The sequence below is a fragment of the Amphibalanus amphitrite genome, unplaced genomic scaffold (assembly GCF_019059575.1).
Source record: "Amphibalanus amphitrite isolate SeventyFive unplaced genomic scaffold, NRLGWU_Aamphi_draft 000849F_arrow, whole genome shotgun sequence".
NCBI classification, from domain to species: domain Eukaryota; kingdom Metazoa; phylum Arthropoda; class Thecostraca; order Balanomorpha; family Balanidae; genus Amphibalanus; species Amphibalanus amphitrite.
The window spans coordinates 198,658-221,088 of record NW_024882343.1 but is presented as its reverse complement, the minus strand read 5'-3'; the positions used below and the strand labels follow the sequence as shown (position 1 = coordinate 221,088).

General features: G+C 47.4%; 1 protein-coding gene across 2 annotated transcripts in view; it reads left to right on the top strand.

Annotated features, from left to right (window-relative positions):
• The window catches only part of LOC122367092 (phospholipid-transporting ATPase IF-like), a 48,554-nt gene extending 29,836 nt beyond the window's left edge, over positions 1 to 18,718 (top strand). For both annotated transcript variants that reach the window (XM_043339889.1, XM_043339890.1), the window contains exons 7-25: positions 1,334 to 1,556; positions 2,711 to 2,792; positions 3,077 to 3,204; positions 7,958 to 8,065; positions 8,232 to 8,341; positions 8,520 to 8,690; positions 8,885 to 9,024; positions 9,657 to 9,760; positions 12,724 to 12,866; positions 13,217 to 13,336; positions 13,622 to 13,738; positions 13,921 to 14,063; positions 14,238 to 14,403; positions 15,138 to 15,240; positions 15,577 to 15,782; positions 15,909 to 16,095; positions 16,350 to 16,495; positions 16,708 to 16,808; positions 17,109 to 18,718. In XM_043339889.1, coding sequence (XP_043195824.1) covers positions 1,334 to 1,556; positions 2,711 to 2,792; positions 3,077 to 3,204; positions 7,958 to 8,065; positions 8,232 to 8,341; positions 8,520 to 8,690; positions 8,885 to 9,024; positions 9,657 to 9,760; positions 12,724 to 12,866; positions 13,217 to 13,336; positions 13,622 to 13,738; positions 13,921 to 14,063; positions 14,238 to 14,403; positions 15,138 to 15,240; positions 15,577 to 15,782; positions 15,909 to 16,095; positions 16,350 to 16,495; positions 16,708 to 16,808; positions 17,109 to 17,586 — 2,976 coding nt within the window. In that variant the 3' untranslated portion in view covers positions 17,587 to 18,718. The remainder of the gene's footprint in view (positions 1 to 1,333; positions 1,557 to 2,710; positions 2,793 to 3,076; positions 3,205 to 7,957; positions 8,066 to 8,231; positions 8,342 to 8,519; positions 8,691 to 8,884; positions 9,025 to 9,656; positions 9,761 to 12,723; positions 12,867 to 13,216; positions 13,337 to 13,621; positions 13,739 to 13,920; positions 14,064 to 14,237; positions 14,404 to 15,137; positions 15,241 to 15,576; positions 15,783 to 15,908; positions 16,096 to 16,349; positions 16,496 to 16,707; positions 16,809 to 17,108) is intronic.
• Positions 18,719 to 22,431: the final 3,713 nt, after the last annotated feature.

Genomic DNA, 22,431 nt, shown 5'->3' with positions numbered 1-22,431 from the left:
ATGAAAAGCTTTACCAATCTTCTAACAAAGAAGTCTTCTCAGCTAGTCTTCTAAAAAATAACTAAGTGGGTAGGTTAAAAAAAACTCATCGGATTTCGGCCACTTTATTTTCAGGAGGCCCCCTTTTCAGCTTTTTAACTTTTTAACTTTTTATTTTATTTTTGGAAAAAATCGGCCAAGGGGGGCATGGCCCCCATGGCCCCCCCCTTGTATCCGCGCCTGAGGTAACTATCTCTATTCTCTAGGCTTTTACTTTTCATGTTTGCATTTCAACACATAAGATCTGGGGGTAAAGTTAGTCCGGCGACCTCCTCAACCGAAGTCGATGACAAAATGGATTACTCCTGAAGGTGTTCAATGCTTATGTTGCACCGGGATGATATGAATCGATCACACCGGCATACATTCCTAATCAAATTTCATATATCAAACACTTAAATTGCATCCTATTAATGGTGATTCTATTTTGCAATTTGAACGTAGTCTGACACGATACATAATTTTACGCAATCATTTGAAATCAACAACGTTTTTTATGTGCGCTTTTTCACAAGCCCCGAATCTTGTGTGGAAATAGATATTTTGTTGTGACTGAACAAGGTGTACGTATACATTTGTGATAAATGGAAAGTCAAGGGCTTCAGCTAGTGCGTTACTTATGCGCGCTATTTAGCTCATTCGATGAAGTTACGGCTGTAACGACAACTGCACGGCAGCTTCGCTCCATGCGAGCCGCCCCGGTGCGACAGCTACTGCCCCGCCCGCTCCACGCAGCCGACTGACCGGCCAAGGTCACCGCCCCGTCCGCCGGGAGGGCGGAGCTTAATGGTCACGTGTTTGTGACGTCACACCTACGCACGGATAGCCTCTACTCCACTGACGGATTTACGGGGCCGATTTCAACATTACGAGGCAACGACAAGTACCCTAACATTTGATATTTTGTTAAGAGACCATATTGACAAAAATTGGCGCTTGAGCTGAAATGTGCATTGTGAAAATTTGAAGCAAATTGGACAAATATTAAATAAATTATCGCCGAAAAACAGGGTCTCATGGGGTCTGAAATGCATAGTAGGGTCATGAAATTCACACACAACAGAGTTCCCCAAGGCCTTCAGCTACCCTCCAAATTTCGTCTTTCTAGCTCCAGTGGGAGCTGAGATCTTAGGGGGGGGCGACATCCGCCCCCCCCCCCTTCCACTGGGCGTAGTACTCGCAACCCCTCCACTGCGCGTGTTAAACTCCCACCCCAACAATCTGCCACCTTACCCGTGACGCTTGACACCTATTTAATTTCACATTGTGTGATGCCTGCACGGTATTTTTTCAGACGAAGGAATCGCCGGCGCAGACGCGTCACATGCGCTCTGTCTCCGATCTGGACGCCATTAGAGCCTCCATTGAGTGCGAGAACCCGCGGCCCGATCTGTACAAGTTTATCGGCACCATGAAGTTCCACAACGCCGCTAGCGGGACGGTCGAGTCAGTGCCCCTCGGGCCGGAGCACGTCCTGCTGCGCGGCTCGCGACTCAAGAACACCGCCGATATCTACGGTGGGTGGAAGAGGGGGCAGAGGGCTGGGAAATGGGAGGATACAGAGCTCTGAGGGAGATTGGGCTGGGAGGGGATGAACAGGGACAAACACCATCCGAATGTTGAGAACCTGCGATTAAAAAAAAAAGAACCTGCGATTATTTGTTTTTAGGAATATGATTCACAAAGGATCATTCGTTCACATTCATTGCATCATAACGTATTTTCAAACGATACTAGGAAACAAGTGGCGCATATCTTGCAGCTCCTAGTAACTGAGTCTCCGCGGCAGTATCAATCACGTCATTCTACTTTTTATACCCGATAAGAGGCCGCGTGATCAACGGTCACATCACAAGTGACCATCCGGGTCCGCCCTGCGGCTGTCGTCATGCCACTTGTGCGTACGTCGTGGGCCGGGGAGGGTCAGGGGCACTTCAGATCCCTGTAAAACGCAGATATCTGCGGCATTGATATTTGATAGGGCGCTATTTGTACCGTGGTCTCTACACGCGCTATGAAACACGTGAGAGGCGGGGTCACGGACAGCACGTGGGACCGTCACACCACCCTATCTCGACTGCGTGAACACTTACACGATTGTTAAGAGTGATCTGAAGAGCCGATGACTGTGCCGATTGATAATCAGATTACTCAGGTATCACATGTGCTCATCATAGCGGATCGCTCTTCTTACATCTGCTGAGATATTTCAAGTAACGAAAAACACTCGAGATGGCTTTTGTTCTGGCGTCTGGCAACGCAACAAGTTCTTCTAAACAAGCTTTTTAATCTGGCCCACTCAACAGCTTCACCCTAAATATGACGCGAGTGCGACCCCTGCCACCGACCGTAGGTCACCTATAGAGAATAGATAGGGAACTTCAAACGGGCTCATGACGAGCTGTTGCAACCGGGGGCTCAGCACAAGGGAGGATGGGAAGCTTCCCTCTTGATGCTGCTTTGGAAAACAACAGATATATTGAAGGGATTATGTTATACCTATCACATTTTTATGGTACCTAATTGTGATATTTTATGGTCATTTATTGTTTGAATTACCTTGAATATATTGCGAGGAATTATCAACCTTTAATTCGTATCTTTGTAAGAATTCTTTCACTATACACACAGCAGGATAGTGCAGTGAAAGTGTGTAATATTTCATCCGCAGGATGTGCCATCTACACTGGCCGCGACACCAAACTGGCACTGAACCTGAAAATCACTAGCAACAAGTTTTCGTCCGTAGAAAAGTGAGTTGCAATAGACTGGAGAGAATGTTGTGCCAAACGTTTCCCTCAGATAGAAGGCTGCTAAATGGGCCATTTGTCATCGGCGGCGCCTTAGGTGTCTTTTTACGGGATGGTACAAGGAGAAACAGGGGAGCGTCTCCATTCAACTCTGCTAATAAATCACAGACACATAAAGTTAATCTACTGAAATTTCTGTCGGTCGTATTGTAGGCTTATTGCAGGTATAATATCAACGACACACCATAGAGCCATTGATCACTGACAGTGTTCAATTTTGTGGCCAGGTCGATGAACAAGTTTCTGGTGTTTTTCCTGCTGCTGCTGCTGTGCGAGGTCACCTTCGCCACCTTGTTCTCCTTCTTCTACCAGAAGACGCAGGAAGCCGTGACGAGCGACAACGGACTCATGGAAGGTAAGCTCACCGAAAAAGCCATAATGTTTATCACACCGTAGTCGCCTAATACAGTAACATTATAGAATAATGGCATCATAAAGCTCGACAGCAGTTCATGAACCCTCTCGGCTTACAGTGTCAAATTCTGCGCATACATTTTACCTTTAATCCGAAAAAACAGGATGCGAGCTGAGGCTTCAAAGATAATGCTCGCTGTTCTTTTGATAAGCGCATCGCTTATCATCCACCTTGTTTTACCACGTCCTGTTGTTGGCCGGACATTGCGGACGTGCATTGACGGGAAAGGACTTCGATAAGTTTTGGGTAACGTCAATCACAATCATGTCAAATGGCCAAAAAACATGGCTGTGTGAAAGGGTAAGGTATCTACATTTAAGTAAGTTATCATAGGGTAAGTTATCTAGGGTATGGTATAAGTAGGGCAATATTCACACACCGGTGAATAAGAGGACTGGTCAGAATGCCAGTCGCCGAGTTATAGGCCGGTCCGACTGCCCCTCGGGTCAATGAGACGATTGAGCCGGTCGATTGCCGATCGAGTCGATCGGGGAGGGCAGAGAGGGCACGAGCCGCCGCTATGAAGGGTGCCCCACACAAATGAGAGCTCGGTAGATGAACCGACAGCCGCCGGCCGGGCAGTGCCGGTGGGTAATCAAGCTCGAATGGCCCCTGGAGGCGCCCACCGTCACAGGGTGGGGGAGGGGGAGGGGGGATTAGCCACGGGGAGGATTTCCTGAAAATGAACAGCTATATTAGGAAACAATGACTCACCGTGTTTCATTGATTGTGACGTGACGTGGTTATCTGTCTATATTAAGCCAGAAATCGGGTTAATAAGGCACTCCGTAAAGTATAATAGCGACATTTGTTTGTATTTGTCCATGCCTATTCGATGCGCTAATTTTTTACACAGCTGCTGTCCACAAACTGCTCCGAGTTATGCAACCTATTCAACTAACAAGTCTCCGACGCTTTGTTATTTGGCCTTGCAATAGCTAATTTGAGCTCCTGGAACAAAGCTCGCACGTTTATTCATTCACATTTGACTTACAATGCAGTGGCGAGACCGGACGACATCTTTTGTCCCCCCGCCTACTGAAGTTTCTATTCTCGGACACCGGTGACCCTCTGCTATTCACCCTGACCGTGACGTCATTCGACTGTAAGATCGCATTCCCCTCTTCTGGAATGTCCGGATACAGTGCATGCGGTACTTATCATACACCAGTGCTGACTGTCGGGAGAAAGTCTGATAAAACCAGACTACCGTCGCCAAAGATGACAAATCACACTTGGTAGTGAATAAACAGCGAATAGCAGTAGGGTAGGGTGGGGTAATTTGAACATGTGGGGCAATTTGAACATAGTGTGAATAACACAAAATTACGGAAAATCCATAAGTGGCATGACAATAAGACCAATGAGAGAAATTATCGTAACTAAAAGGGCTATCATATGAACGGGGTTTAAAGTTTCAGGGAATGAAGATGTTGACGCACAGTGTAAAAAATCAATTTCGCAAGGATAAACGCCTAACAACACGTCATTGCAACTTCATTGCAGCGCAAAATCTTGCATTGCTAGCGCCTAATACGCAACGGCTTTTGTTGTACAATGACCTTAACAGTGCCTTCAATCCAAGAAATTTGCTTTTGAACCCTGTTTTTAAAAATTGCAAAATAACTTTTAGCGTGGGGTAATTTGAACATAGTGTGAGAATTTCAATGAAGACAGGGATAGCTCCGAAAAAACAACGCTCCCAGTTTTTTTTGCCAATATTTTTGACCCAAAGCAGTAGCAGATACGTGATGCCAGTTTTAGAAAATTTACGTCTAATATCCGTCTAATGTCTGGCATTTTCGTTGGTTTTCCGTCCAAAAATGTTAAAGTCAACTATTTGTCCAAATATGTCCGAAAATTATACAGCTATCAACACTCAAAACCGTCATTTATATTGCTTATCATGTAATTTTACCAGCCGAAAAGTGTTCATTATATTGAGAGCTTAACAAGCTTTCCATTCGCCAATCAATGCTACGCACAATTACTTGATAAAAATGCTTAAGTGTGGCAGGCCATCGTCCAACGTTGTCCAGACTTCTATACCTTTGTGCAATCAATTCTGAATTGGACATTATAAAGAATCGGAACTCCGAATGTCCAGGTTCCGATTGGCACCACTATAACAGATGAAGTAAGGTTTGGTAGAGTTTTTATCGAACGGAGATGATAGACGTTCTGTTACTTGAAGAGAGGCGAATTCTGTCAACTGACCGGTGTGCAGCGTGCAGATATTGATACTCTGCAACTCTTATTTTTGTTGTTGTGTTGATTTTTCAAATGATGGTATTTTTAGAATTGCTCTGCCTATTTGTTTATGGGTCAAACAACATCGGTGCTGGCGAGACTATCTTTTTAATGGCAGGTAAAGACAGTATGTTCAAATTACCCCACGGTGGGGCAATTTGAACACACCGTGACTTGGTGGAGAAGTGATGCTATGCTATTCAAGGTATGCTCGGCTCGTCCAAAAATGAGGCTTGCATGGTGAAAGCAAGTGACACATGCGCTACTGACAGTTTTTCTTCATCCAGGGTTGAGCTGGAATTTGGTACAACGGAGAAGACGTAAAAATATGTTCAAATTACCCCACACTACCCTAAGTTACCACCGGTAAATCTAGTTTAATGCAAAAAGAAGTGTGCACTGCTGAGGTTTCCCTCATCTGTTTTGAGTGATTATCAGGCTCAAAGGCGTCTGGTCACATGATACTCGTATTTTCTCCGTGCCTAAACGGACAATTTACTTATCCCATCAGCAAAAGCTATGGTAGTTTAATATTAAATTACACTTCAATAAAAGGTGTCATTTTACCTTCCAGTTGACATAATATCGACACCAACATTCACGCTAAAAGTTCTTAACGAGTGGAGCTCCTCGCTTTCCCCATCGCAAACAGACATGCATAATTCAAAAGAAGAACACATAGGGGAACGTTGCGCAAAATCGTACAACTTCGCATAACCGGACGCCAATGTATGATGCGAGACGCGAGTGCACTGACTTGCGGTCTCGGCACCGCTGGTAAAGTGGTAAGCCGCGCGCCGCACATGGGGGAGTCCCCGCTTCTCACGAGCCGTGAGGTCACGCTCCTAAAAACGCATTCCCGACGGGGGGCGGATATCCGCCCCCCCTGAGGTTTTTCGCGGATAGCGGGAAAACCGCGGCGCGTAGCGCCTTGAAATTTCGTACGACTATTCTCTCATCAATTTTACACATGGTGTGCAAGTTTGAACCTCCGAACTTTTAAGGTCAGGTCACCAGGTCACTTTGAATGACCCAACCTCAAGTCACTTTTTTGCAACTTTGTCACCGTGCCAGAGCTACAGTAGATGTCGGAGGCCTTTGAAAGTCGCAGGATGTTATTACGTAATTAGTAGCTACAATTTTTATATCTCGGAATTTTGATGTCGGTGACCTAAGGTCAGGTCAATTTCGCGACCTCCCCATTATAAGTCAATGGGGGAAAAGTCAACTCACTGTTTTTACCACTAAAACGGGTCGGAATGGCCCCATATACCATACATGACTTCATATACGATCAACCGACACTACCTTGAGGTCTGTTTTGCTGTTGGGCAGCTGTAAGGTCATGTGACGTCATCAAAGGTCACCAAAGGTTTTTTGCCAATAACTCCGTACAGGAACAAGATACAGCCGCGCGGATGGTCTCATTGTGTTCAGCTCGTCAAGACGCATCGAATGATATACATGATGACCTCGAGGTCACGTGACCTGAGGTCAACCTTTGACCTTGACCTTTCGAGGTCAACATATATATCATTCGATGCGGATTGACGAGAGGATCACGATGATGCCCTCAGTTTGTTCCTATCTTGACTAATTCGAAAGTTATTCGAGAAAAACTCTCTCCATATCTAGCGCCGCCATTTTGACTTTTTCGACCCCTGTGACGTCATCTTTGACCTGACCTGAAAATGGCCTTTGTAAAAATTGTAGACCTTGACCGTGTGTATCCGATGCCGTTTACCGCTTGTCGCTATCTTGCTTCGTTCTCGAGATCTCAGGGGGGGGGCGGTCATCCGCCCCCCCGTCGGTGCGAAGTTGGCGCAGACCCCGTCGGTGCGCGGGTTAAATCTTGCCTCACTGTCCCTCATCCGCCCCGGGACAATAGATGCAAGGATCGGATCTTTAGACGCATCAGAAAAAAACAAGGAACATTATTTCCGGATAGGAAGCGGTAGGAAGGACCAATCACCCAGCTGCATAGTGCAACCCCTGCAGCTCACCCTGCCGGCCCCTACATCGGGCCTCAGTCGGTCAGAATGGACAGGAGCAAACAGCTCAGCGGATTGTGGTGACACTTGGCTAGAGCGCTGTGAGATTCCGCGCGCTGTGCTTGTTGTGCTTCTTGCATCAGCATGGAATTCGTCCAAAAATGTGTCACGAGCTAGCCATTTATTAGGTTTCGCTTAGGAATGTCAGTTTGCTTGATCATGAATTATTGGACAGAGTCCCAGCCATAGCTATTGCTGGTGAGGTAGGTAGGAGAGCGAACAAAAGCCAAGCGACAAACATCTATATAAATAGTTTATCTCATCACATTCAATTTATTCCAGCTTGTAGAAACGTTGGTACTACCGTTACAACTTACAATCCTCATGCACTATGTTGTTTGTTGTCATCTGACGTCTCAGTCTTACTGATTAGATACTCCTATCCCCGCCAGGGTCACCCTGGTATCTGCCTGAGGAGGAGTTCGCCCCGATCAACACCATCTTCTCCTTCCTGGTCATCTTCAACTACATCATACCCATATCGCTCTACGTCACCGTCGGTAAGTCAACTGACAATGTCGCTGCTCTTCCGATGCTTCTCATGTTTGGTATGTCGGTAATACTTCTACGAAAAAATACTTTGATATGTGAATTTTCGCCGATCACCGATTCATGCATGATTTTATGTAAAAGCTGACATCGCTCGTTACGTTTGTTTCTCCTAAGAAATGGTGAAGTTTGCCGGCACGCGGTTCCTCGAGTGGGACGAAGAGCTGGAGTACGAGGGAATCCGACCAAAGGCCAACACGTCAGACCTGAACGAGGAGCTCGGACAGGTTAGTGCCGGCGACGCTGCATCAATAGAACAACTGACATCGACAACTTTTTCATAAATCATCATAGACAAGTATGTTTTCTAATCCTACCAAGCCCCGGCCTGTTTTGAACTCTAGTCTGCCCCACAGGTGGAGCACCTATTCTCGGCCACTCTGACCTCTGACACCCCTCCCACAGGTGGAGTACCTTTTCTCAGACAAGACGGGTACGCTGACGGAAAACGTGATGCAGTTCCACCACTGTTCGGTGGCCGGACTCAACTACAAGGAGGTGAACGGCGAGCTCCAGCTGCACGATTCTCGCAGACGGGGCCAGGCCGCACTCCAGAGGATCTCACCCGAAATGAGGGTGAGAAACGATCGGCAGATATGAAAATGTCAAAACATCGTTTTGTTTACACCACTAGCTATTTATATTTTCCTTGTTTCTGAGATTTTCCTTTTTTCGCGATAAAATTGCGAGTTACTACCACACCCTTTTACAATTTCGGTCCAATGAAACGAGCTCTAACCCTTCCTAAAATTGCCGTTTCTGCGTTACAGATGGCGGAGCTGGACGGCTTTCTGACGGCGCTGGCGCTGTGTCACACCGTCCAGGTGACTGAGGCCACCGCAGACGACCTGCTGCCCAGATACCAGGCCAGCAGCCCCGACGAAAAGGCGCTGGTCGAGGCGTGCAGCAGGTCAGTGACCGAAACCAGGTCAGATCAAATGGAGGTAGACCCGACCAGTATTAATTACATATAGAAGAGCTTCAAGACGATACAGGGATTGTACCATACCGTACTCTACCTTACTTACTATTCAGAAGGAATACCTGATGGCTGATAACATGATTTTTAAAAGAAATTCTTTTTAAAAAAGGAATGAGAAGACCAGGAAATACGAAACATCCACTAAACATTTTCCGATGTCAACAAATGGCTACGAAGGTCAGCCTTATTTATCGAGTCAAACGCCCGTCGGTCACTGACATCTCGGAGTGTGGAGTGTCTCGAACCGTTAACGTTTCGACAACTGTCAACATCGTTAGCCCTGTTGACGGCCGTGCAACTGTTGACCAAGGTGCTACTGTTGACTGTCTGTCAGCAAGTGTTCCGGGCTGACTGGATGGCGTCTTAATTGGCCGAGTGCTGTGTGGCTGTCAGCGTTCCTTTTGCACGCCGTTGTCCACCCAGAACGACGTCATCCAGGATGGCAAACACGCTATGAGAAGAGGCTGCGCGTTCGTAACACGCCTGTTGCAGTTACGGATTTGAAAGTTCCATTTACCATGGTCCACGTTGCCTTGCTCTTACCGTGCTGCCTATTCCAGGTTCGGCGTCGTGTTCGGCGGCATCACGGACGACATTTGCAAGGTCACAGTGAAGGGAGAGGTCAAATACTACAAACGGCTTCACGTCCTGGAATTCGACTCCGGTGAGTTATGGCGGGCATTGGTCATCTTGCGAGAACGACAAGGTTTTATTGGCTTCTTAGAAAAAGGATTAGGAAACTCGAAACGCAGCATTCGAAAGGCACAAGTGTGATTTGCCTAGCATCTGATGGAGGGTGAAAACCTGTAGAATTTTTAAGTCCAATCACATATTGGCTACGAAAAGAACATCCGCACTGACCCGTCAATTTGGAAGCCAGTTTGGTAATATAGCAATCATGCCAGTCAGAAGACATAATCCCGACAACCAGTTCTTCCATCGACAAGTCCGTCGTCAATCCTCAGCAGTTGTGTTCAGCTCGTCAGCTCCTCGCCGCTGGGGCCTCCTGCAGTGCACCGTACTCGCGTGGGCGGGGCAAGGCCATCCAATTCACCGCGGTGGTGGTGGACCATCCCCGTCAGTCGCGTTAGGTTCCTCTCCGTGAGGCAGACTCCAGGCACGAGTGGCGTGGGCGGTCCCGGCGAGCCCGCAGCCAGTGCACTGTCGGGAGGGGGTGGGGAGTGGGCCCCTGGCCTTGGACACTCAACAGTCAACATACTGCGGTATTCAGCGAGACTTTAGCTGAGCTACACAATCAGAGGGGAAATCCCACTCGAGAGTCCCGGCCCATGTGTTTTTCACTTCTACGTGCCGGACAGATTACAGCTGTAAACGGACTTGGTCGGCAAAATTCATAAAATGCTGCTCACGCGGTGGTTAATTCTGTTTCTCCTGCTGCGTTGTTCCCTCGACGTTTCAAGGCCAAACACTCGTTCATGTATTTATTTATTTATTTATTTATTTATTTATTTATTGAACGTCTTTGGACCATCCACAGGAGCCGTGGCTATTCTCAGTCCAGTGTCACAATCGTTGAACAGTAGTAAAAGTGGGTAAAAAGGTACATGCATTCACATACACACATAAAACGCATAATAAAAGAAAAAGAGAAACATCACAGCGCAAGTTACAAGGTTCACAATGAGCAATGCAGCGCCGCTGAAGGGCAGAGCTGTCACTGTGGGAGGCCACGCTGCGCCTTATCATTCACGAATGGCGCGTCGCAGCCTTTGAGCGTTACGTTTGTTGCACCGTAGTAGTATTATGGTAGTATTAACTACGCCGTAGAATTTGCCGCAGTGGGAGAGTAGGTTCACGTTATGACTGAGGCCCGAGAGTACTACGCAGCAATGCCGGCACAGCCGAGCGATATGTTTACTGAGCGCGAGACTGCAGGCGCGATAATCGGCCATGAACGATGGTAACGGGATGGGAACAGCCAATCGCTGCACTTGGAGGAGCATTGCGAGATAAAATAGCCTACAATCAACATATTCGAAGTTATATCTAGAAAGGTTATTATTGTACTGCAGAATTCCCTCGGATATTTACAGACGGTTGATATGCGACCTTGCAGCTCAGCCACGCTCGAGACCCGAGAACCCGGTGGGTTGAAAGCCTTGGTGTGATCGCTTGGTCACGCATGGCCAGCCGGCTGTAACTGCCGACAGTGACATATTTTATATTTGATTGCTTTCGACCCGCACGGCTTGCAAGCGGCAAAATAATACGACACGTATCGGTTAACCCTATTAGTGGCAGGCTCCTGGCTACCCCCTATTAGTGGCAGGGGGGGGGGGGCTGTTTACGACCCCCCCTTGATATCTCGAGATCTAACGGGCCGATTTTCAAAATTCAAACGGCATTCGATTTCGCTCAACGAGATCTACATTTCTAAAAAAAATAAAATTGAAAAATGTCAATAGGGGGATAGAGGGGGGTAAAAACGGGCAAATTGCAGATACATTTTAGACTGTTTATCACGGCCAGGTTTCTGAACCAATCTTAACGCAACTTTTGCCGATCGATAGAGAATGAACCAGGAATTTACATGGATCCTAAAAATATGCATTTTCAAAAATCATAGGCGGATACAGATCATTGAGATTGGGGGTACACAAAAAAGTATAGTAAATAAGGTTTTTGTTGGTACTGTTTCTAAAAAGGGTGGCAATGGTCTTGTTATGTTACAATTTTCTTATGAGAGAACGACTAAAATTGTATTGGTCATGCATAGGCGGTGTCAGGGCACCTATGTTGGGAGGTAAAAAATAACCCCCCTTTTTGGACGCCTGGATCCGCCTATTATAGCAAAAACGTCAAAAGAGGATGCACAATAACTTTGTATATGTTATCACATGATACCTTTCATTCACTGTTCGTAAAACTGGTGCAGCATCGTGATCTTCGCCCAAATGACTCGCTTCACGAATAGGACCCCCCATTCCCAGTGCTCTGGAGCCGCCCCTGGTAAAGTTATGAACTTGAAATTTTCAGGGAATGTGCCCAATTTAGTTTTAGGAAAAGTCAGAAAATTTCAGCATCGTAGCTTCAGCGGTTTCGGAGATATTCCCGAAAAACCTGAGGGGTGGATAAAAACAACCCCCCCTGCCACTAATAGGGTTAATGTTCGATACCAACCGCCATAAAGAGCGTACAATTTTAGCTTTTTGAAATTCTTAATGCCTGTTTTTATAAAGCCTGTTTTTTTGTAACACCGTTCACTTGAAATATGATTCAATGAAAGTATATGGCGAAGTACTTGTATGAACAGCATTATGACATATATATGTTTTTAAATATAACCTTATGTTCAATGATTGCGAAATGCAAAAGGTTCCAAAATTAATTACAAAATGAATATATTTCGGACACTGTCCTTCTTCAGTTCAATTTGCAATTCTGAACTGAAGAAGGACAGTGTCCGAAATATATTCATTTTGTAATGAATTTTGGAACCTTTTGCATTTCGCAATCATTGAACATAAGGTTATATTAAAAACATATATATGATTCAATGAAAGTTGAGACATGACGAATTTTCAAAGCGCGATCTGTAAATATATCACGATATCGTTCTCACAGTACGATTCCTCACGTTGCAACGTTACCACCCGTCACTGACAGATCGGAAGCGGATGTCTGTGATCGTTGAGGATGCCCAGGGCCGTGTGATGCTGCTCTGTAAGGGCGCCGACAGCACGGTACTCGCGCAGTGCGTGGAGGGCGACAAAGAACGAACCGTGGAGCACGTCAACTACTACGCTATGGTGGGTGTATAACGGGACGAGCGTCATCCATTATTACGGGGGTTCGTTTAAATGAGGCAATGGGCAAGGCTGTAGCAATAGGTGCAATGAAATGATTTTTGGGAATTCGAATACGAGCTTGCAAAGAGATAGAGATGATCAAACGGGCAACCAAAAGATGATAAAACGGCGTCATAAACGTTTTGTAGACACACTAGACTCATAGATGCCGGTACCTACTGGCGAACTCGTTGACCTAATTGTTTCGTCAATTGTGCATTCGATTGTTTCCGTACATAAATGCTGAACGCGTGCCACAAACGCTGAACGTCATGCCATGCAGCATTTGACATGTATCCATCCACCCACAGCTGGGTTTGCGGACACTGGTGTTTGCCTGGCGCGAGCTCACCAAGGTCCAGCTGGACGAATTCTCCCTGAAACTGAACCAGGCCAGATCATCCATGAATCGACGGGAGGAGAAAGTCAGGGTAAGGGACCAACTGCAACTATGCAGTCGAGGGATGTAGTTCGTAACTTGTCCGCCAGAGTCTCTGAGCTCGGCAGGTAGTTCACAGTTCCGTCACCAGGTAGCGTTTTGCCGAGAAACTTACTGAGTTCAGGCGACGGAACAATATCCAAACAGCCAACGAGGAGTTCAATAGGGCGTGTCATTCCAATTCACAATTGATAGTATCTGTTCATTCTCGCCGTCATCAGCTGTTCACTGTCGTTTTTGTCAGCTGCTGACGGCTTCCTCTGTGTGTACTGTCCAGGTGGTGGTGTCTGAGATAGAGTCGGAGATGGAGCTCCTCGGCGCCACGGGAGTCGAGGACAAACTCCAGGAGGGCGTGCCAGCCACGCTGGAGATCATGAGGGCGGCAGGAATCAAGGTCAGACCCCGAAATCTTACCGATAGATCGTGCAAAATATTCAAATAATTCTGCAATTCTGCGTAAACTGATATTGCTTAGTCATGGCATCTACATACATGACATTCACGGATCACGTGATGTTCTTCCATGTCCGCCCTCTACCACCGCCGCTGACCCCTGGTACATCACGTGACCGGCAGATCTGGGTTCTGACCGGGGACAAGGTGGAGACGGCGGTTAACATTGCCACCTCGTGCGGCCACTTTAAGCGCGGTACCACCATGCTGCGGGTGGTCCGATTCCGCTCCCTGCCTGAGCTCCGACAGACGCTGGCCGAGCACGAGTGAGTCACGGAGGGAGAGGCTGAAGTAACACATTGGTGTCATATTGTGATTTCGGTGGCTGATATGGTCCTGGGGCTGGAGATAATGGGATCAATTTTTGAGAGGCGGGTTTTAGTACGCTCAGCTGTCCGACTCTGACCTCTCCCATCGCTAACCATCGCTCCTCCCTCCAGCCTGCGGACCGGTCAGGAGATACACGGTAACTTCGGCCTGGTGCTGGACGGCGAGAGCCTTACGCTGGCTCTTCACTCCCGGGACACCCGCCACCAGCTTCTGGATGTCGCCACCAGATGTCAGGCGGTCGTCTGCTGCCGAATGTCGCCCATGCAAAAGGCAGAGGTAAAGAACAACGCAAAAAGTGAAAATTTGGTAATAATTGTACTATACCTATCTACTGTGTCCTAAACACCGAATTCAAAAAAAAAATTATTATGCTTTATTTTAATCTGAATCAATTTCTTCAACGCTTAGTAAGTACCTACATACGTATGTACACACATATAACTTATAAGGCCGTCTCAGCCTGGAGCAAACGCCTGAAGGTAGGCTGTCCCGCACACCCTACATCACTGCTCATAGATGGCATTAGTAGTGAACGCCTGAAGTTAGACTGTCACGCATATCTTACATCGCTGCTCATAGATGACGCGAGTAATCAGCGCCTGAAGGTAGGCTGTCCCGCATACCTTTCATTGCTGCTCATAGATGGCGCTGGTACTTAGCGCCTGGAGTTAGACTGTCCCGCAGACCTTACACCGCTGCTGATAGATGGCGGTAGTAGTGAGCGCCTGAAGGTAGACTGTACCGGAAAGCCTACCATTTCCTCACCGCCAACTCCGACCGCGCGATATGAAAGATGTTTGAATGTCGTAAGTTTTGAATACCGTAAGTAAGACTTAATCCATCGATTCTCATTTGCGAACATGCATATTGCACATCAAATTTCACAGCTTTCAAGGAGTTGTTGCATTTTATTGCCTTCATACAAATTAATTTGCAAATCTTTTTGTAATATACTTCCTCTCGACTCCAAGTTGTCCTTCTGACTGAAATTATCTGCTTTTTATCGTTAGATGGTGAAACTGGTCAAGTACTCCAAGGAGCGTCCGATCACGGCCGCTATTGGGGATGGAGCCAACGACGTCTCCATGATCCAGGAAGCGCACGTCGGCTTCGGTGAGCTGCCCTTTGACAAACAAGTGACCGTATTACTACATAGTGTCCGACCTGCCAGTGGAGTGGACAGTGTCGGTAGAACGTAGATCATGGTAAATTATTTTTAATCATTTGACGGTGATCGACCGGGTCTCACTCCTTTCCGTTGTTATTGCAAATGTCGGCAGAACTGCGCTGTAAAATGTAAGATTGTGATAGCTCAGATACTTCGAATTCATTCCATTGTTCTGTCTCTATACGTGGTTGACCTATGGCAGTCGTATAACAGGATCCAGCAGCTTCCTGGGCTCTTAGCCTTGCTCTGGTATCTGAGCGGCAGTTTCTCGTCGCCCGCAGGACTGGTGGGTCGGGAGGGTCGTCAGGCGGCGCGCTGCTCAGACTTCTCCTTCGGCCGGTTCCGGTTCCTGAGCCGCATTCTGCTGGTTCACGGCCACTGGTACTACGTGCGACTGGCCAACCTGGTGCAGTACTCCTTCTACAAAAACGTCGCCTTCATCACACCACAGCTGTTCTTCGCATTCAGCAACTACTTCTCCACCACGGTGAGCTAGAAAATGACGCGATCCAGGCTTCTTCAATCGTACCCAGAGTGGACGTCCGCAATGCGTGGAAAGTTTTACCAGCTCTCTGTCTTGTTTACTTACCTAGTGATGTTCCCTCCGTTCCAGAGTCTCTACGACAGCCTGTTCCTCACCTTCTACAACGTGTTCTACACCGCCGCCCTGCCGCTGGCCTACGGAATTCTCGAGCAGGACATCCCTGCCGAGACGCTCAGCAAACGGCCCGACATCTACCAGCGCTTCGGGAAAAACGTGCTGCTCGGCTGGGGAGAGTTCGTCAAGTGGACTCTTCTCGGTCAGTATCGATACGGTGTTTAAGTGTTCGGCGTGATGGCTGTGCTTATTTATTTGGCTTTCGTTATTAGCTAGCTAATTATTCCGAATAAACTCGGCATCATTTTACCCATAAATTTCATCGCATATAAATTGATCACGAAATGTATCTGGAGTGATCAGCTATTTCGAAGCCGGCGCTTTACACGTTCACATCAATGACCAATCTCTTTGTGACGACGTTCGGACCTCTGAAGACCGCTCGGCTCCCCACAGGTCTTTGGCACGCCAGTGTGCCCTATTTCCTGGTATGGTACACCTGGCGAGCCGACCCCATCATGGTCGAGTCCGGTCGCATGATGGGAGTCTACGCCTTCGGCACGGTCATCTGCCAAATCATCGTCTTCGTCGTCAACCTGAAGGTACCGAACAGAAAGTTATGTCGCGAGAGGATGGAAAGAATGCTGCAATACCAATCAAGAAAAAAAGGAGGCAGTTGGTTATTTTGTCGACTTGAAGACTGTCGACTTGAAATGCTGTTATAGGTACTCGTATGGTGTTCGTTGCGTTGCTTACTTGTTTCCAAGTGTAGCAAAAAAAAAAAAATCTTGCAAAACGTTTTCTCCTTTTTCAGATGATCATCATGAGCAGATACATGACGTGGATTTTCTGGCTTTTCTTCGGCGGAAGCCTCGTGTGCATCTTCCTCACTGCAGTATATTCAATCCTGAGGATGTAAGTAATCCAGCATAAGACGACTCCCGGCAACCGTTTGTCTTTTTAAATACAACTTTGGGCGATGTTTGAAACGGAGAATGTTGGGCCAGGCTCCGTGTGCTTCTGATGTAGTTACTTAGCATTTAGATATTGTCTTGTCCGTCGAGTATTCATGCCACTTCTACCCAGGCGCCGATCAGCACAGCTCTTCCTTTCTCTGAACCCAGTTGACCTCATCTCAGACGAATGACGTTTGCCGTCTGATCATTGGATCTGGCCCTTCTGACTTCTTCTACTCTCTCTCCCTCTGCTCGGCAGTCCGATTCTGGACAACAGCACCATGTTGGGCGTGTACGAGATGGTGGCCAGCTCCCCGGCTCTGTGGCTGCTGCAGCTGCTGCTCGTCACCGTCTGCCTGCTGCCCGACCTCCTGCTGGAGGTGGCGCGCACACACGAGCGAGGCCTGGGGAAGTTCACCGACCGGGTGCGCGTGGCGCTCGGCTTCCACAGCAGCTCGGCGTCCACGCTGCCGGCGTTCACCCGGCGTCCGCTGAGCTCAGCACGGCGAGCGGCGTCCGTGCGCGCGCCGAGAGGGTCGGTGGACCGTCTGCCGCCGCCGTACGAGTACTACGGCACAGCGGGGCCGCCGCCGCCCGCTGACGGGCCAGTGAAGGTGGTGGACTCATCCGTGCGAGGAGCGGTGGAGAACGGCGCGAGCGAGCCGGCGCCGGGGGTGACCAGCCGCACGGACAGGGCCTCAAGGGGGACGACAGCGATCACGGATGTGTCCACGTGACCAAAGATGCTTGTCTGGTGGTGTTACGATTCGACGGGTTCCTGCTGAAAGTTACAGAACGGGTCGGGGAGGAGCACAAGACATGACTTTCACGAGTTCATACATGCGATGCCATACTAGTCCAATACGAAGTTGAGCCGCTGGGGCTCGAGACAAAGTGTAGTGTAGAAATTTGTGCCAGTTTCATTTATTGTAAGGCAGTGGCGGCGTGTGCCGACAGTGTTGGTGCCTGTGACGAGCTTAGAGCTCTTGTTCCTTGTCGAGCTCAAACGGTGGCAGTGGATCGTAGACTAGTGACCACATCGATGACTAGTGACTAGTAGTGATGACCAGTGCTCTCTTCAGTCAAACGGACACTGGGGATGGCCGCTAGTGATCTCCGCCGTCCACAAAACTGTTCCCACGGAGTCATGGACTCTTTCCATGTCGGTCGTCAATAATGGTTGTAAGGCGATGGCCTAGTCAGGTGCTTGTGCGCTGTTGCATAGCTTGTATTGCCTATCTTATATATCGGGCATATTTCCGTATCTAAATGTGAAAAGTTCGACGGAACCTTTTCATCGGCGTAACACGATTAATTGTCAGGGGGGGGGGGGGGGCATTGCATGGACGATTCGATATAATGTTTTTACCTCATTGATTTTTACGCCTTTGTTCGGATTCATTTCCCGCATAATAGGTTATCAATAATTTCAAATAATATTCTGAACGCTAGAGCCCACTAATTTGTGAAATTACAGATGAGGAGCTTCGTGGAAAAAAGAATCCAACCTACTTTTATTCATGGCCGTCGTTTTGCTTGTATGCGCGAACTTAAAAAGTGTGTCTTCTTTATTGTACTGTACGAGTGGCGGGACATACTCGTGCATGCTTTTATGTATGCTTGTATGCTTTTATCGCCTTTTAAGTGACGACTCCCTGTCGCTTAGTTAATTCTGTGAAGAGCTTACGCACTGAGACTTTCTGCTAAGCAGAAGTATGTGAGCACTATGCCGGTATTTATGTTTTATGGGAGCTTGCGTGCTGTTCTGTCCAATGTGTCAGCTCATGTGACACTGTGCGAGTATCTACGTACACCAGGGACCACATGCGACGTGTCAGCGTTTAATGAAGTCTGTTTGAGCGGTTCGAATGCGTCGTCTTGAGTGACGTGATCGTGATACTGCCTTCTTTTAGCTAGCGCCTATTTCTCTGCCGAATCAATGGAGGAAAAACTTACGTAAGGAATGAACGGGAAGATCAAAACGTTCGAACGTTACTTTTAACGCGTCCGACGACACTGAGATGAACCCATTTAGTAGCTGCCATACTGCAAAATGATAAGCTTATCTAAGCTTCCAAGTTATAATAATTAGCCTTAATTAATTCCCGCCGCACTGGTCGGCCAGAACTTATTACGATCCCGTGGGCCCATGCTCTGTGCTCCTTGAGCTCACTGTCACTGCGCGCTATGTCGCACCATTTTTACCAGCGCGGGATGCACGCTGTACTGTGATAATATGCCTGATGTGTCCTGGATGGGAGCGAAGGTCGATGTCTGCATTGTTCTGTGTGTTCACCTCGTCAGATCGAGAGTGGGTGTGTGGGTGCTGGTGCGTTTGATCGTGCTGTGTTTTTGAGCGTTATAATGGCTCGTCCGGGATCAACCGACTGCCATATGACCAGACTGTCAATTCAGTAATTTTGGTTTACGGAGTCCTTATCATCAAGCCTTCGTAACATCTTTAACCCGCGAGTTGCTGGGGGGGGGGGGCGTTAAACGCCCCCACTTTTTTCGCCGGGCCATAGCATAAAAATGGCGCGCCGCAGGCGCGCCAAATTTTGGGTACCTGTAGGGAATTGATTGAAGTTTATTGTGACAAAGTTTCAAAAAAATCTGTCGGAAAATTTTTGAGATATCGAGGTTTTAGTGACGTCATGATTTCTGAGTTTTCGACCAAAAACGGCATATGTTCAAAAAATCATATAAAATCACAGAATAGAGATACAGACATGCCGTAAACGCCATTAGAATGCCAATACCATGAACAATCAAATGGCTATCTTCGATTATTGATTATCGTTCCGCATTTTCCAAAATCTTGAACTGAATCTTGACAATTTCTCGTGACTACTTCACGACCATGATACATGAAATTCTTAAATTGAGCTTTTTGAGCCAAACACGTACACATATGATAAAATGAATGTCACCATCGTGTTCTACGGCCCAAATTACCCACAAAACATGTGTCATAGGCTGCAAATAACAGTTTTGATTTTCGGGGATATGTGCCTACCCGGTTGACCTGACCTTGACCCTGACCTATGCTTGACTGACCCCTACATGAAACTGACACTCTTGTAGGCCTTATATGATGGATTGTGCACCGTTTTGACAGAGTTTCTGACGAGAGGCGCCCATTGCGAAGTCCTGAAGTCCATGCTACTGAAAGCCAGATTTCAGGTGTTTGACCTGACCTTGACCCGACCTGTGACCTCAAAACTCAACTTTAAAGTACTCATCTGTAGCGTCTCGTCGCGTTCTTTCGTTTGCCGCCTCGTGCGTTTCGCTGCGCCTATTGGTTCTCGAGCTATCGGCTGGGGGCGTTTAACGCCCCCCCCCCCCCCAGCAAACGGTGGGTGGCGAAATACCCCAGCAACTGCCGGGTTAACATGTTTCTAGGTGATTCTTTATCGGAGTGATTTTGACAAATAGTGTAAGTGGTTTTGTTTATGTGGTAACAATAAAACTGATACGACGTCTTCTATGGCATAAATGTATCGGTTAGCACTAAAATGTTCCATATAGGAACAATACATATATAGCATATAACACACGCCTGCTATCTCCTCGCCGTATTCGAGTTTTGTCAGCATCTAACTATGGAGGGGAGGGGTCCGTGGCCTTGCCGCTCGGCCCCTGATCGAGCTAAAGCTTCGCAGAAAAAAACGAGCGTGCTTCCCGTGACGAGAGGAAGCCCATGCCACCCAATTTTACGGTCCTACGTCATTGGTTGACCTTCCAGGTCAGGTCAATGACCCAAAAATCGGAAAAAGCGGGACGTGTTAGAACTTGGTAAGGTTGCCACAGGGGTTTTCGAGATGCTGATCACCAATTTCATGTCAGTTTTGATCACAGATTAATGATGATATCTTCATGCATTTAGGCCAGTTCGGGCCAGATCAGGTCAAGTCAACCAGTACCTAGGCGTCCTGTTTTGTCTGTTTTGTTGGGTTAGACTCTTCCGGTCTAATGAGACCATTTCAGTGCGGAGTGCCGCGGGATGATAGGGGGAAACTTTGGAGACTATCCATTTTTTTGTTGGGTTCGGCTTTTCGGTCAAATGAGACCATTTCAGAGCCGGAAGGATGATATGAATTAGGGGGAGATATTTATTGGTCCGGTCGGGCACGGCAACCCTAGTGAGTCGTTGGGACTCGGGGCTGAGTCCATCCAATGGGCAGGCCACCCAGCCCCCATAACACTCCCTGCACCCGGCTAATAGACTTGCTCCCATGAGAGCTTCCCTCATGAGATAAAGTTGCTCGTCAAGCCCGGAACAGGGGATGGGTCTGTGACCTGACTTCAGAGGTCGTCACTCACCACTTGACCCGATTAAGCTGGGTACAGTACATACTACATTGACATAGGCCATGGTTGCATCTCGTGGCATTCCTTTTTCCCCCGAGCCGCGAGGCACTGGCTTTACTGGGTCGCAGAAGCAACGGGGGTCGTATATGTAGGTATCCGCCCAACACGGCAGGCAAATTTGTAGATAAGTCGGTTGGTCCGACGTGAATTAATTGCTACGGTCAATAGCAATTAACATTGCACATTGTTCTAGCCCTGCCAGCTAACAGGCAAGCTTGCTAACAATAACATACCTGTAGGTAGACGGTAGACCTCCAAGGTATTAGCCGACCTCCAATAGGACTGCTCTCAGAGTCAGGTCATGAGTCAAGTTCCCTGTGCAGTGTGCACTTCCAGCTTCTGCACTCTACACTTGCAGATTGCTGTGCAGACTGCAGGCGCACGGGATCCAATTGTGCACAAGGCCAAGGCCGTTTAAGTTCACAAGGCTGTATAGGTGCACTAGTGTCCGGCTCGGCTCTGGCCGGCTCTGGCCGCTAGTGACATCTAGAAGAATCATTTTGAAGTTATTTTCACTACAAACAAAAATTTTAAATCTGGTAGCACAGAAGTGCAAAGGGCGGAGAGATGCGGCAAAACATACGAGAAACCTACGAAAAGTGGCGCATTGGCCGTAATGTTTATGTGTTTGTTAGTGGGCGTGGAGGTGTGTCGCGTAATCGTTCGAGTTTTAGGGCCTTGGTAACAACTGGATTTCCATTACGTCATGGGTGATGATGTCACACCACGGGTGACGTTTCACTGCTGCTGCTGCTGTCCACGGACGGCAGCGTTTGTGAGTGGAAAACAGTAGCAACATTGTAAATGAAGGCAGTATTGGCGCTTATGCTGCATATGAAATTTATAACAACATGTTGATATCAATATTAGTGAATGTTTATTTTTGTTACTTTTCATAAACCCTCCATTTCAGGGTCTGCATGCAAAATTTCTGTTATTTTAGGGTCAAGCTATTGTACTAAGGGATTTATTTTGGCAATTAAGTCATTTGTTAGGTTGTAAGGCTTCATAAACTTTTAGTTGAGGTTGGTATCCACTATCCAGTTGCAGCTATAATTGTGTCATATTTTGTATCATTTTCTGAACATGTAAACACCTACCTATATGAATTCAAATATTGTGATTGTAGAAAAGCAGTTACCCTCACATTGCAGCGGGGATTAGAACAATTAACCACACTTGTTATACAAAAAGCCTGTTTGCCATCAATT